Below are 15,892 nucleotides of genomic sequence, written 5' to 3'. Positions count from 1 at the left end.
GTCATTGATCGGTCTTAGAGCTCGAAGATTGACGTCCTTACTTCGGACCTCGACATGTCGTCATGCAGATACCTTTTGATCGAAGTATTATCATCTCGACCAGTCTATACGACTGACTTAATCAGTTTTGACCGTACACACAGATAAATGCTCATAACACATGTATGGTATAATAATATGAAAAATAGAATGTAAAAATAGTTTACACTGTTATTGCATGTATGCTTCCTTAAAAATATACATCTCAATCGATATGAAGCTTAATTCTTACCGGTAGGGTTGTTTACCCGCAAAAGAGTATATTAAATTTATATGTGGTTTATAGACAAGTGAATCGTTATTGATCCCAAAATGATAAATAAATTAAATAAGAATATAATTAAGACTTAGCGTTGAAATCGAGATAAGACAGCATAAATCTTGGTTACGGGAGAAGAGCTTTCGGAGGCAATAATAATGATCTTAATAAGCAAGAAGATAAAATGGTATTGAGCTTTGAACAAAATATAGCATAACTCTTGTTAGAAAACTCATCTCCTACAATGACTATTGAACTCATTATTTATAGTTGTTCCTAGGTGTAACGACCCGACTTGTCATTTTTAAGAAATTACACCCCGTTCAGTGACTTAAAGTCTCGAGAAGCTTCGCAATATATATTGTGACCCGCGTGTGTGGTCGAGTTTGGTTTTCAGAAGATTCATAATTTAATTTAAAGAAAAATTCTCATTTTGAAGCTTAAATGGAAAGAGTTGACCAGAAGTTGACTTTTGAGCAAACGACCTCGGAATAGAATTTTGATGATGTCAATAGCTTTGTATGGCGATTTCGGACTTCGGCGTATGTGCAAATTCGGATTTGGAAGTCCATAGGACAATTCGACGTATTTTGGCGAAAGTTGAAAAATAGAAGTTTTTTGGAAAAATCCTAACGAAGGGTGAATTTTTGGATAACAAGGTCCGATTTCGATTCCAGAGATGGGAATAGCTCCATTACGTTATTTATGAATTGTGTGCAAAATTTAAAGTCATTCCGGATTGATTTGATACGTTTCAGCGCAAAATATAGAAGTTGGAAGATTTGCAAACTCAAAATTTGATTCGATGCGCGATTCTTAATTTCGACATTATTTGATGTGGTTTGAAGCCTCGACTAAGTTCGTATTGTATTTTGGGACATGTTAGTATAATTGGTTGAGGTCCCGGGGGCCTCAGGCGAGTTTTGGATGGTTAAACGGACCAAAATTTGGACTTGAAGGAACTGTTGGAAATTTGCCACTAGTGTCATCGCATCTGCGATGAAATGGAGCACAAATGCGCAATCGCATATGCGAAAGGAGCAGGCCTGGGCAGTGGTCGCATGTGCGAAAATTATCCCGCACCTACGAGACTGCAGAAGCGGAACTTCTCTGCATATGCGAGAGGTCAGTGGGCATCGCAGAAGCGAGAAATTTCTCGCAAAAGCGAGCTCGCAGGTGCGTGAAATTAGTCTGCAAAAGCGGAATCTGGGCAGAACATTTAGGACCAAAAATGGTCATTTCGCCATTTTCAATTTGATATTTTGGAGCTCGGTTTATGGGCGATTTTGGAGGAGTTCTTCATGACTTTGACTTGGGTAAGTGTTCTATATCCTAAAGTGATTATATTTCATGAATCTATGATTGTATTCATCGTTTAATTCGGATTTAAAAGGAAGAAATCAAGATTTTTACAAAATCTTCCAAAAACAAAAATTTAAGATTTGGAGGTCGAGTTGTTATTGAAATTCGATAAAATTGGTAAAGGTGAACTCGTATCGGAATGGGTTTTCGGATTTCATAAAAATTATGTCGGGTTCCGAGAAGCGAGTCTTGCGTTGACTTTTGTTGACTTTTTGGAATAAATTTTTAGTCGATGTATTATTATCCGGAATTATTTCCGATGAATTTTAACGAAGTTATACAATTAATTTGGATAGATTTGAGCGGTCCGGAGGTCAATCCAAGCAAGAAGGCGATTTTGGAATATCGGCATAACTTCAAAAAAAAAGGTAAGTATCTTACCTAACCTCGAGTGGGGGAATTACCCCTTAGGCATTGAGTCTTATGTGCAATTTGTGTAATTGAAAACCATGTACGAGAGGTGACGAGTACGTACTTGGGTTATATGTGCAAATTACATTGGTTAAAAATCTTTAGACGCCCTTATGTATTAAATGAAAAATTATTGGCACCTATTAAATTCTCTATTTGTCATGTCTAGATCCTTGTTTGTTGAAATTATTTTTACATGATGATTTGGTGTAATTGCCACCTTGAATTTTATGTGAAATATTATTTTTCTGAGTTGTTCATTTCCGCATATTTTGTTAAGATTTTTGTGCACATTATGGTCGAGTCATGGGCTCCTTATTGTGAAAAATAAGGTATCGTTGATTTTTGTGGCAAGTAGTGATATTTGAGCACTTGATGTGCAATCTATGCTATATTGTAATATTTGAGTACTTGAGGTGCAGTTTATGAAATGTGATATTGGCACATTATATTGTGGGAGTTATGTTCGATAGTTTGCACGAGGTTTCTGATGTGCTATTGCTACTATTGATCTTTGCACATGCAGCGTGAAAATGCGGTATATATATGTGTGGGGGAGGGGGAGGGGTGGCGCACGTGGAAAGACAAAGTGGGAACATTATTGTGTACGTGTGGCGAGACAAGGCAAGCATTCACTTTACTATTGCACACGTGGCGAGACAAGGTGGGCTATGTCGGGGATTGATTTGTGATGGCCTGGGGCATTGTTGATGTTGCATATTTACTTTTGGGACCACGAGGCGGTACCTCGGGAGTACTCTTTTTGTTGATATTTTCTATGGTTGCACTTGCCTTTGGTTATTTTGTTTTTCTGTGATATGTAAATTCTTGTGTTCTTCCGCGATATATTATTTGATTTTATTGTGTGTTTGTACTCCTTGTTGTAATGTGTTGGCTTTGGCCCTTGTACGAGACTCTGAGGATTTGTATTTCCAGCTTTTACTAATTTTTAAGGTTAAGTTGTTTTGAATAAAAGAAATTATTGGATGCTTTAATTCTTATAAGTTTCACATCCAAATCAGCAACTATTAGGTGTTTCATTTTTATTGAAATGTTATTTTCTCCACCCAAATGATTTCTAAAATAAACTCATTCTTTTGTTGATTTTCTACTTGATTTAAATATTTTAAAATTACCTTATTGGGAATAAATTGATCATGTGGATCTTATATACATTGATATTATTGGCACGTGAGTAGTCCGTGCAGTTGTGATAGAAACATGGGCACGAGGTGACGTGAAAATATAAAGGTGGGTTGAAACTCGTATTTGATGATTATGAAATGAGGTGTCACGGGTGACTTCTAAATTGAATTTTTTTATTTTAAAGATATTTATTTGAAAGAGTTTTATATTCGAAGGAAATATATATTTGGAAGGTATTTTATTTGAAGGGTTCTTATGTGAAAGACTTGTTTAATTGGTTGTACTTGTGTTCTTTCTTATTTGTCGGAACAATAATTATGGTGTTCTTGCTGCCTTACTATTTATATCACCGCTATTTTTTCTCGATTATTTTAGTATGACACGGGTTATTTGACTAGTGAGTGTCTTGACTGTACCTCATCACTACTCCGCTGAGGTTAGTCTTGATACTTACTGGGCACCGATGTGGTGTGCTCATTCTACACTTCTGCACATTTTTTTGTGTCGATCCAGGTATGTTTCGTTAGTAGTTGTGCGGGTCGTTGCTGTGGAGACTCAAGGTAAACCTGTTGCTGCGTTCGCAGGCTTCGGAGTCACCTTCAAGTTTTTATTTTGCACTGTTTATTCTTAATTCTGGACAGTTGTATTTAGAAGCTTTCTAGCAAATACTCTGTTGAGCTTATGACTTGTATTGCCGGATTTTGGGAATTGTAAAACTTTAAGAGATTTCTATTTCAAATTGTTAGATGTTGTTTAAATAATGTTGTTTCAATTAATGTTAGGCTTACCTAGTCCTTAAGACTAGGTGCCATCACGATACCCAAACGGAGGGGATTTTGGGTCGTGACACTAGGGAACAAGGTCTTAGGATCAAACCCCTCTTAAATGATAATTATGGGGGCCATTGGAGAATGTGTAACGGCAGGCTATGAATGTCATATTCTCTGTAACGGGCTACGCACTTAATGTTATAGAATAATCTCCATTAAATGTTACCGGTGACAGACATTTATTTTATCTTTATGAGCAACATTCCCTTCGGGAACAAACGAGATTGCTGTCCTCGGACTTGATTGTCCTTTGCCTCACTTTTCATCTGCCTTCGACTCCACGTGTCGCTTTATTATGCGAGCATAAAATATGAACATATTTTATCCTATGCAAAGGTGGAACTAGAATTATAGAGAGTGTCAATCCTTTGTGACGTGATTGTGAATTAAGTATAAATATATAACTTCTTTTCTTTGATAAAAAATAATTAACTAAATATATGTAGTTCGAGTTAAAGATACTAGTTACTTGACACCTAATACAAAATGTTAGAATTTACCTATCAGCCGATCAAGAATATTACCTCGATAAGTTCAACATTTAAGGTTCTTATATTAAACTCATTGTGGTATAAAAATTATGAGTTTAAATTTAATCTTTAATAAAAAAATTGTGAATTTCACATAAAAATTTATACTCCCATTGAAAATATTAGGTTCGAATGAAGTCGATGCTAAAATACTAGAACCACCCACCCATGTTACCTGTCAATTTTTCGTATCCTTTTATAGCTGGATTAATTAAAAACGTATGCGAAGAGTCAAAGACTCAAGTGGATAAGCAATTCTGAAGAAGTTTTACAAATAGATGTCACTTCTTTAGTTGTTAACTAAGTACACGTGCGGCACTTGACAACTTACTCACTTTCTTGCTATGCCAAGTCAGTCTTACCACACTCAAGATCGTTAAGGGAATGTTAGAACATAGGAGAATTACCAAAGGAAATTTTGTATTAGAAAGAACTTGATTCGTTTGCTTAATGATTTACAAATGAATATCCCTCTTTATATACTAGTCTCCTAGGGGCTAGGGGCTAGGGGCTAGTGAGTAAATAAAAATTATTACATGAGTCCCTTATTATTTACAAGTAAGTCCCCTCTCTAGAACTCTCAACACAGCTAGAATCTTCTACGGACATCCTAACAATTCCATAAGGTTTTAGGGTATTCCCGGGAAACCTCTATATTTTTCTAGAACCTTCCTATAAGTGCTAGCCTATTTCCTATGTAAGCTTTCCATATGGCAAAAATATATGCCAAGTGGCACTTACGTGACATGATGATGTGACGGGTCATGAAATGAAATAGATATCAACCAAAGTACGTGAAAGACCAAGGTTTGGCAATTGGCAACAGGCTGGTGGTTGTGTTCTTTAACAAGGTCAATTTCAGTTCAACTGCATTATTAACATGGACACGAACTTTCTTTACTAGTATCATTTTCCACCAACTTCATCTGCATGGAAGTTGCATTTCTTAGGCCACAATTAGTTATTTATTCTGAACGTGTATGGTGGTGCTTCTGTAGAATAAGCTAATGCTACAGGCTTTCAAAACCATTCCTAACCCACCACCCAAGAACAAAGGCGGATCCAAAATTTAAAATGTAAGAGTTCTTACAACAAGCTCAAATTAATAAACGAATATAACTGGCGGGTCAATTGCTGTCCATCAGGAAGTATGTAAGAATGCAGCAAAAGTTCAATATTCCTCAATTTCATACATCAAAATTGGTAATTCTCATCCTTTTAAATCTCAAAGCAGATTAAAAATGGTCTGCAGAACAGACCAGTAGTTTAGTTTTGAACAATTACACTCTTGCAACCACTGAAATCCAGATTAGAGAAAAAAAGAGAAGAAAGAACAACACATCTTTCACAAGATTACAAGCAGAAGGCTGTTCGACGTTATCTTGCACGATGGATTTTCCTTCATCGGTCTCAATATGCATTTGCTTCCGACCAGCATCAATGTAACCTACCGTTGTCTACTGCTCGTGCTCGTGCTTATGCTCTTTAATATTGACTATTGTACGAAACAGGTCAACACCATGCTAATACACTTTGGTGCATGTTAGAAACAGCTAGTGCTGAAATAATTTAAGAGTTCAAATATTCTTCAAAGCCAACCTTTTCTAGTCTCTCCCCCTTGACCAGAACCTCATCTCTTCTGTCCTCTTGGTACTGGGCCATCCTACAAGGTGATCATTAAATTCCAAGTTATTCTCATAATCTCAACCGCGTCGAGCAATCTCTTTTTTTCTTTCTTGCAGTTGTTTTTTGTGTGGGTGGGTGGGTGGATTGAGGGGGGGGGGGGGGGGTTAACTGAGCTAATAGCTTTAGAACATAATAATGTCAACTTCGATTAGAAAAATATCTTGAAGTTCTGTCATTACTTGACATCTCATACTTGCTGTTTTATTTTATTTATCGCTTCAAGGATATTTTGCAAATACAAATCTCAAACTTACTCTTTCCAAAAATATGCAAGTTCTTTTCATTTTGATTCTAATGGCTATAATAATGCTTTTCTAGAAATTTTTGTATCGTCGTAATTAATTGAATTTAACGGAATATGAAGTGGAATCTAACAGATGTGTTAAGGTTATTATGTTTAAATCAATTCAAGGACATCTTTACTCCTAAAAATAATTAATGATTAAATTGCTAGCTTAGCCGAAATTTATGGGCTAACAGTGCAATGCATCCTCTCCTGTCTCTCGTGTACGTGTGGAGGGTAGATGGTGGGTAAAGGGGGGAAGGGAAGAAGAAATTTTTACAAGAAAAGATGAGGGAGGAAGGTTTCAATACCTAGCTTGCAACTTTATGTCGCTGATCCCTAACAATCTTACTGCCAGCAGACCAGCATTTGTGGCGTTGTTTATTGCAACTGTTGCAACTGGGACCCCTCTTGGCATCTACATATAAATGAATGTATGATATTTCAACTGCTTTCACGTAAATTATCTTACAAGCTGTATGCATAAAACTGATAAGAAACATTCCCAAATACCAAGTTGTAACTAGTAAGCCTGCTGGTTATACAGGCAACCACTACCATAGTCGCATCTTAAGAGAGAAGGAAGAAAAGATATATATTAACTTCTGAAGCATTTCAAAAAGAAAATAGGCCTTTAATAGGTCAGGGCGCATTGCCACTACCAGCTGATATTTAGGCAAAATCAATCAATGAGATGGTTCCATCCCCGAGTCCAGGATGTTATATAACAGTAAAGCATAGAGCTCTGTCATAGAAATTTTCTTTTGATCCTTCAATGTTATTTTTGATAGAACTCTGTCATAGAAATAATACTATTGCACTTAGTTACTACTCCAACTGGAGAGAAATGGATAATGGGACTCATGTAGCCGATTCCAACTGGAGCGAAATGGATTTGAGGCATAATTGTTATTATTCTACTTGACACTACTCCAGCCAAGAATGTAGAAAAGAACAGGCAGCTAATTTTCACCAAGATCTTTGTTCTCTAGATAACCTACCATATGTTTTTCTTTTGCATTGTTCTCTCTTTAACTTTAAAGCCTAAATTATTATCATTATCAAGAAAACTTTTGGAAGCAAATATTGTCTCTTTTGTATGTTTCCAGCTAGCAGGCCCACAAATGCCATTGAATTTACAAGAGACATTAATCCCCATAAGTACTGAGCTTGACATGACTGAATGCTATTGTTCTAGAGCAAAAACCAAAAGTACCTGAACAATGGACAATAGGGAGTCAAGTCCGTCTAATGTGGAAGCGCGTACTGGAACGCCAATAACAGGTAGTGGAGTCAATGCAGCAACCATTCCTGCTCAAGTGAAAACCACATTTAGTGCATACTAGAAGACCTACAACATGGTAAGTTATTTTGTGCTGTAAGACAACTGACCAGGTAAGTGGGCGGCACCACCAGCACCAGCAATTATTACTTGAATACCACGTTCCCGCGCAGACAAAGCGTAGGAAAACATCATCTCAGGTGTACGGTGGGCTGAAACTATTTTTACCTGCATCATTACAAGATTCTTGGGTCACTTAGGAGGTGATGATATACATACATACACTAGGCATGCCACCGAATGATATGGAAAATGAGGTCCAATAGTTAATGGTAAATACTTCAGCAGGCACATCAAACTCTTTTAAAATCTTGGCAGCATCCTTCATAACAGGAAGATCTGAATCAGATCCCATTATGATCCCAACACGTGGTGCAACTGCATAGCGAACGAAAAAAAAAATCATTATGTTCAACTAAATATTCGAACAATAATCTGCAGCTGGAAGAAAGCTAATTTTACCTGTCCTTAATTTATTTGGTGTCTGTAAAACACAACAGTGTACCACTATAACATCATGCAGTTGGAAAAAGCATAGATCTCAAAAAATTGATTGGTTAACGTACATTTACTTTTAAGTAGGAGAAATCATGCAGCTGGAAGACAGCTTAATATCGTTGCACAGAAGGAAGGATAGAGGAGAGAATATGACAGTAACAAGACGAAAACAAAAAAAGTGGGAGACCAAAAAGCAGGGGATACAAAATTAATGGTGGAGACATAAACGAAAAACTGGGAAATAATTTAGCTGATAACCTGACATCCCGTTAGATGAGTGCAAAGTTCGAAATTTTAATATCAAACATCCATGTACGAGTATCTCTAATATGCAAAAGAGCATTTATACTAGTAAGAAGCTTCAATATCCACATAGCCTCTCCTGACATGAACCTTTGACCACCAATTTCAATAATACTTTTAAAAATAGAAATTTTTATCAACTTTTTAACTACTCCTGAACAGCTGACCAGTGTGTAATATTTACACACATAAAACTTGAATATGTTTATGAAAACATTTTGACAACTAACCTGCAGGCTGGCCATTAACACTTCCTTCATTTAGAATCACCCTTAGCTGAGCTTCCACAATGCCCATAGAAGGGCCAACTATTGTGATGTGTCCCATCTTGCGTTGCCTTCGCATCTCTACAAGTCATTGAAGCATACAGTTTCAACTTTTTGGTGGCGTACTTGCTTACTTGTTTTTTAATGGAAAGATAGGCGTTTAAGGTATACGAGGTCAAATCCACCAACCTGGCTTGTCATACCAATGAATAGATGCCCCCGGAATTCCCAATGCTCTTCCAATAAGTTGATTAGCTAAAAGAAATCCAGGTTCGCCCTAGAAGCAAAAACACAATGTTGGACAAGCGTATGAGAGTTGCTGCTCATGTATTAAGTACTAATGCAAACAGCAAATAGAGACTTCAAAAATGCATGAAACAGATTTTGTGAAGATGTAGCATCTTATTGGATGAAGATAGCATTTACTAGTTCCTTTTGAGTTTAGGGCCCTTTTGTTCTTTTCTTTTTTTTTTTGTGATAAAGTTCTTTGTTTTATTTTCATCCTTTTTGGGGGTAGGGAGGGTTGAGGAGAGCCAACCTAAAGATATGCCGGAAGTGAAGAACAAAGGATAGAAATAAACAGAAGGTTGAGGATATCCATTGAATACATTTGGTTGGCTAAAAGCAGTTCACAATTTAAACACCAATCACTGCAAGCCAGACAATATGATGTATTAGGGGGACAGATGGTAAAAGCAATAGTCCTGCAGCACATTCATGTGAAAATGCATATTCAAAAAGACAGAATGCCCATGTGTACAAATTTTCCTAAAGCATTCCAACACTAATTCAGTAATTAGCATTTAGTGAATCTCATCAAATTATTAGGGGGGAGGAAAGAAAGAAAAATTAGTATGGAAGATTACATCATCTTCCCCCAATATGTTATACATGACTGCAGCAGGAGTTTTCATTGATGGATCACCAAGTGGAAGGCCAACCACAGCCCGCAAATGTTGCTCGAATTGTGAAGTGAAGCAAGCCTCAATGGTGTGATGCCCACTATTATGAGGTCTGGGAGCTACTTCATTTAGTAAAATCTGCAAGAAACTAACAATTACAGACAGGTTAAAAAGGCAGCCCGGTGCACTAAGCTCTTGCTATGCGCGGGATCCGGGGAAGGGCCGGACCACAAGGGTCTATTGTATGAAATACTTTTGAAGAGATCAGCAAATGCATAAATACTGATTAAGTTCCTTATATAGCGAATACGTGTGGAAATTGCCAGATAACCTGACCATCTTCTGTCAAAAACAACTCAACAGCGAAAACTCCTGCACCTTCTAATGAACTAACAGCTATGTGCGCAACGTCCGTTGCAAGTTTCATACTCTTCCAAGATACATTAGCAGGTGACTTTACGATATGACAAATGTTATCCCTGTTAACATACGAGATCCAGTAATCAGGAATGATGGTAGAGTCAACTTCTGAAAAGTTCATATTAACACAAAGGATACCACAAATGGTGAATATGTTGGCAAAGAAGCACAATCAAACCTGTGAATAGTTTCTACAACAGGGTAACATGCAATTGAACTATCCCTTCCCCTAGCCACAATCACAGAGAGCTCCTGAAATAAAAAGAAATGAAGTTACTTAAATATCTATCAAAATCTTTATAAGTTAGAAGAGACAGGCCAATTTGTGGCTAAGCAGTAGCGGAAGGTGGTGATTCTTCAAATGATTCAAAAACTTGAAATGCCCCGTCAGGTATAACGGAAACTTCCAGTCGTGTACTAAAAAGCCCAAAGATTGCTAAAACAGGAGTAAATATGTTAAACCTTTGCGCTGATTATTAATATATTGTTATCTTTTTCAAAAAAAATTGCTAAAACATGAATAATAGCGAATTTATATTCTCGAACTCCTTAAGCTCAAAATTGTAGGAGTAAGGGGAAACTTCTCTTTCTAAAACTTTTTAAGCTCAAAGCTTTCCACTATTAGATCAATGGAAAATAGTCACTCAACAAGGATAACTTTCAAATTCACTTTAGAAGATATATCTGAAGAGTGAAGATCCCCTTTTCAACATGTAATAATCCTCAAAAACAAAATCCAAAAATAATTCCACAGATGATTTGTATATGAATATACCAAACCAAACTAATATCAAACAAGATCAATCAAGCTACAAGTTGATTTCTTTTCGTCGGTTTGTCCACTCGATGTGAATTTGCGGTTTGCCTTGAACATCCCTGATTTCAAGAAGGAAGGTTTTCATCCAGAATTACAAGTTAGGCAAAACCTGCTTCAATATCTATGTAAAGCTAATGATGCGTTGAGCTTCAAGATAATGGCAGTGAGATCTGACTAACATAACATCGCATTATATATAGCACCAGATGAATATGATTCCTTGTATAATTGCATGAAGCAAAGACATATATAGTTGTATTCCTTTTTGTAGCAAGTGATTGGTAAATGCATATTAAACACCGCTGAACAATGAAGCAAATTCTAACCTTTACAAATGGCGCCCATTTCTCAACATATAAACCACGACCATATCCTCCAAGCACTGAAAATCAAGTTGAACCACATGTTACTACTGCCTGATTAAGCTTCAATTATAAACAAACAAATTAAAAGTGGAAACATTGATTCTTAACCAAAGAAGCTCTCCAACTATTATTAGCAGATGATGTTCCCCTGAGATAGTGTCATCTCAATATAAAGCCCACAAATGGGTTAATAAATCTTCCTGTGGTTCTTGTGGCAATTTCAACGCAGAATAAATTAGAAAATCCATGGACACTTTTTATCTAGTCATTTCTTCTCCCCAAGGCCTTATTTTTGCACTTGGATAAAAATTTAAGAAGTAAGCAAAGCAAATACTTGTGCGAATTTGAACGGATTGGCATACTACCATTAACAGCAGAGGACAGCTCCTCCTCACTTTTAGCTACAGCATTGCCACGACCATCATACGCCAATCTCCTGCTCTTTATCATAAGTGGATAACCAAACAGGTCCCCTGCTCGTCTAGCACTTTCAAGATCATCAATCTGTTTTAGTCATATTTTCCGCATAAGTGAAAACATCAAATTTTATCATAGGGAGAAGAAATATGAACATAAGCAATCCTTGCCACGACAAGTCAACCTGCATAAACTTAGGAAGTGGGATAGCATGACGAGAAAAGTGGACCTTCTGAAGATATTTATCCTGTTACAAGAAAAAATGAGTTAACCAAGCAAACAAATGCTGTTAGTATGAGAAACCAACGAAATAATCTCAATAATTGCATATCAAATATGACACTTTTATTCTAATTAAGACATGTTGAAAGATTAACCTGGATTATACGAATAGTAGAAGCCTTGGGTTGGCAATCCACACCTTGTTGCTCAAGCTTCTCTAGTGTGGCAACATCAACATGCTCGATCTCAACGGTTAGTACTCCACACCTGTTTTCACATCCAAATTAGCTTGTTGAATAATCAAAATCCATAAACATATGATTTGCAAATGACAAACCTTTTCCCAAATTCTTCAACAGTGGCACTGTCATCATAGCTTCCCACGACATGTTGATGTGCTAGTGCACTAGCAGGACAATTCTCCATTGGGTCCAAGACAATCACTTTGATCGCCATCTGGGATGCCGCTTCACACAGCATACGACCCAGCTGCCCTCCTCCCAAAACACCCACAACCATTTCCGATATTCCATGGACTGCTGAACAACTGCATTATTTTCACAGTTAACACATTCTAGAGCATCATTAACATAATTAAAAGAAAAAAGACAGTTAAAAATAGCACTAGAAATTTAAACAACCATTAAAAGGTATAAACTATCTAAAGCAATATTTTTACTAATGTTCATGAAGAGCACAATAACAAATAAACTTCCAAATGCAAAGAGTAGCTAGCAGGTAGTATAAAATCTCAAAAAGAAAAGGATTTCAATAAATTCCCAACAAAAGCTGAGCAAGTAAAGTGCCAAATTTCAATTAACGCCACCCCACCGTAAACTCATAAAACCCAATGAGCAGCAAGCGATTATCTGCAATTTGCACAAAGAACTAACTACTAACATATTAAAGATAGCAACTTTACATATTCTTGAGTAAACCCAACATCAAATTAAGAAAAAGAAAAAAAAACATTCTTTACAGACTGAAAACAAATTAAATAAGAAAAAAACAAGAAAGCTGGTAGTAAAGTACCTGGGTGAGTCCTTTACAACTTCCAAAGAAGCTTTGCAAGACAACATAGTTGGGGTGTGTTCAGATTGTTGTCTCATTAAAGATGATGAAAACACAAAGCTGTGATTTTTAAAGCAGCTGGTACTTTTTTGAGGATTGACAGCTAAAATTGGAGAGGCAAAACTGCTTCTCTGAGGACCAGAAACTGTTGGAAGAGTGTTGCTTAGGCTCAGCATTCCCTCTCTCTATGTTTCGCCCGACCAACTGAGAAGTATAACGTAGCAAGAAAGACAATAGAAAGACAATAGGCGCACAGAGCAAAGGAATCCGTAGCAGAAAACAACTGTTTTCAGTCGAAAGTTAAAACTAGGTTTCTTTTAGGGGTGGGTTTTTTCTTTTGAAAATGTTAGAAATTGAAGATAAAAACTTATAGCATATCATCAGCTTTTAAAGTTAAAATTAAATTTAGAGCACCTTATCTGTGAATGTTATTTTAATTACATGACCTTTTTCATATAAAATAAATAAAATAATATAGGAAAAATATAATCCATGTTTGAATTGAATAACGTTTGAATGGAATAACGTAATATCATCCATGTTTGAATGGAATAACGTTTTGCAATAATTGTTGAAATAATACATGTGCAAATGTTCTATTCCTTTGTTATATAGTTAGTTGCTCAAGTTCTATTATCATGCCTCACTATAATTTGTGTCTTACATATCTCTTTGGTTTTATGGTTGCAATACTCAACCTATTGAAATAACTAGTTTGTAGGTATGCGCACTTCGTGTACCCTAATGAGTATTACTCCTTTCGATTCATTTTAATTGATTTTTAGGTCTTTTTCTTGTGGTTCACAATATTTAATTTTTTTCAATTATTAAAAAGTAATTAACTTATTTTTTCCAAAGTTGTCCTCGAAATCTGTTATATTTTCAAGGGAAAAGGGTCAAAAATACACTTCTACTATGCGAAAGGGATCATTTAAACCCTCCGTTATACTTTCGGTTCACCAATACCCCCAACGTTACATAATTAGTGCAAAAATACCCCTCCACCGTTAGAACCCTCCATCATGGTGAGTAATATTGCATGTGGCCTGACATGTCAATGACGTGGATGACACATTTAGCTTTGTAAAATTGGAGGGAGTTATGAATGAGCTGGTCAATGGTGTTCAAAGAGAGATGGATGAACTTTGTTCAAGGTAATTGTCAATGGAGGTGGTGAATAAAACACGGAGAAGAAGGTGAAAGAATATTGTCTATGGTGGTCAAGAATGGTGGTCTAATGGTATGGAAGAATTAGTGAGTGGTGAAAGAGGAGTTAGTGGTGGCAGTGGTGATTGGTTGAAAGGGGAGGTGGTGGTGGGGTGGGGAGGAGAGGGGAAGGGAGCAAGATAGTGTTGGGGTGGTGAGGTAGCGTACCACATGGCATCCACCACATTAACATGTCAGGCCACATGAAATGGTACTCGCCAAGGTAGAGTATTCTAACGGCGTATGGGTATTTTTAGATTAGTTATGTAATGTTAGGGTTATTAACATACCCAAAGTATTATGGAGGGTATAAACGATCCTTTTCGCATAGTAGAAAGGTATTTTGACCTATTTCCCTATTTTCAATGAACAAATTAAGTCTAATATGGTCAATTTTATTGTTAAGTAATGCTAAAAGTTGGATTGCTTAATATGTGTGAAAATAGTCCAAAAAATCAATTAAAGTGGACCAGAAAGAATAGATTTTAAAAAGGGGAAATTACACGACACATCAAATATTTATACTGTATTTATCATTTGTAAAGATATTTTTAGCAAATTTACTATCCATAGCTATATTTGAATTTTAAAGCAAATCTATGAAACAAGGAATTAATTATTTTGTACTGAAATAAGAGAGCAACAAGCTCTCGTAGCTTAGTTAGTTAGACGGCGTGCTTAGTTGATGTTTGGCATATTTCGATATGTGTTAATGTTACTTTACCCATGCTTTAACCACGTTTTGATGTTATTTAATCTTTAAAACACCCAACATGGTGTAATTATTGGTTTGATGACTAATTAAGTTATGTGTGACGATTTAAGGTGTTCGGAGTGCAAAATATGAAGAAAAGGTGGTTTAGCTAGAGGAAGAAGGGTTGGATGCGTCGCATCCAACCTAGGAAAACATCATCCTGCATGCAACCTTAGCAGTGAAGTTGTGCCATCGCGTCCGCCATCGCGTGCGAAACTGGGAAGTAGAAGTGAAGCTGGATGCGTCGCGTCCACCATCGCATGCGAAGCTGAGAAATAGAGGACAAGGTGGATGCGTCGCATCCACCTTCGCAGGCAAAAAATTGAAATGGAGGATAAGGTGGATGCGACGCATCCACCTTAGCATCAATCCCTGAAGCCGAATTGGACTAGGAACGGGAGAGCTTTGGCCCACGACTTTTGTACGCAATATATAAGCTAAAAACGCCTCTTTTAGGGGATCGAACATATTGGGAAGAGGGAAAAAGCCAGGAAAAAGCTGTGGAGGCCGGAATTCATCAAGTTTCATCTGTCTCCCACCAAACTTAGTAATTTTTATGTTTCTTTATATGATTTGTTGTTTGGCTACCATGTCTATGTGGAGCTAAACTTCACGTTCTAGGGTTATGGTTCTTTCATGACTATTGTTATTCGGATATTGATTTTGACTTCTTGATTTATCATATTAGTTTATTTATTCAATCTTGCGCTTAATTATTTAATTGCTTGATCACCAATTGAATATTATCTACGAATCTAGAATT

General features: G+C 36.6%; 1 protein-coding gene across 1 annotated transcript; it reads right to left on the bottom strand.

Moving 5' to 3' along the window:
- Positions 1 to 5,777: 5,777 nt before the first annotated feature.
- LOC107826110 (phosphoribosylaminoimidazole carboxylase, chloroplastic) lies at positions 5,778 to 13,497 on the bottom strand. Its single transcript, XM_075228379.1, has 16 exons — positions 13,131 to 13,497; positions 12,436 to 12,645; positions 12,254 to 12,365; positions 12,061 to 12,123; positions 11,825 to 11,963; positions 11,421 to 11,476; positions 10,456 to 10,529; positions 10,189 to 10,336; positions 9,822 to 9,995; positions 9,145 to 9,232; positions 8,920 to 9,036; positions 8,169 to 8,266; positions 7,939 to 8,056; positions 7,763 to 7,857; positions 6,858 to 6,964; positions 5,778 to 6,240 (listed from the first exon to the last, which is right to left on the bottom strand). Exons 1-16 carry the CDS (start codon positions 13,343 to 13,345, stop codon positions 6,147 to 6,149), a joined length of 1,908 nt encoding a protein of 635 aa, XP_075084480.1. The 5' UTR covers positions 13,346 to 13,497; the 3' UTR covers positions 5,778 to 6,146.
- Between the last annotated feature and the right edge of the window lie 2,395 nt (positions 13,498 to 15,892).

Source organism: Nicotiana tabacum, chromosome 13 (assembly GCF_000715075.1).
Source record: "Nicotiana tabacum cultivar K326 chromosome 13, ASM71507v2, whole genome shotgun sequence".
NCBI lineage: Eukaryota > Viridiplantae > Streptophyta > Magnoliopsida > Solanales > Solanaceae > Nicotiana > Nicotiana tabacum.
The sequence above is the reverse complement of the archived record's forward strand: the minus strand, read 5'-3'. Positions and strand labels throughout refer to the sequence as shown.

Excerpts from the sequence above, each read along its gene's own strand:
- LOC107826110 (XM_075228379.1), bottom strand. The coding sequence starts at position 13,345 with ATGCTGAGCCTAAGCAACACTCTTCCAACAGTTTCTGGTCCTCAGAGA. Across the intron at positions 12,366-12,435 it reads GTTGAAGAATTTGGGAAAAG|GTGTGGAGTACTAACCGTTG; the intron begins GTTTGTCATTTG and ends ATGTGAAAACAG. Across the intron at positions 11,477-11,824 it reads GCTGTCCTCTGCTGTTAATG|TGCTTGGAGGATATGGTCGT; the intron begins GTAGTATGCCAA and ends CTTGATTTTCAG.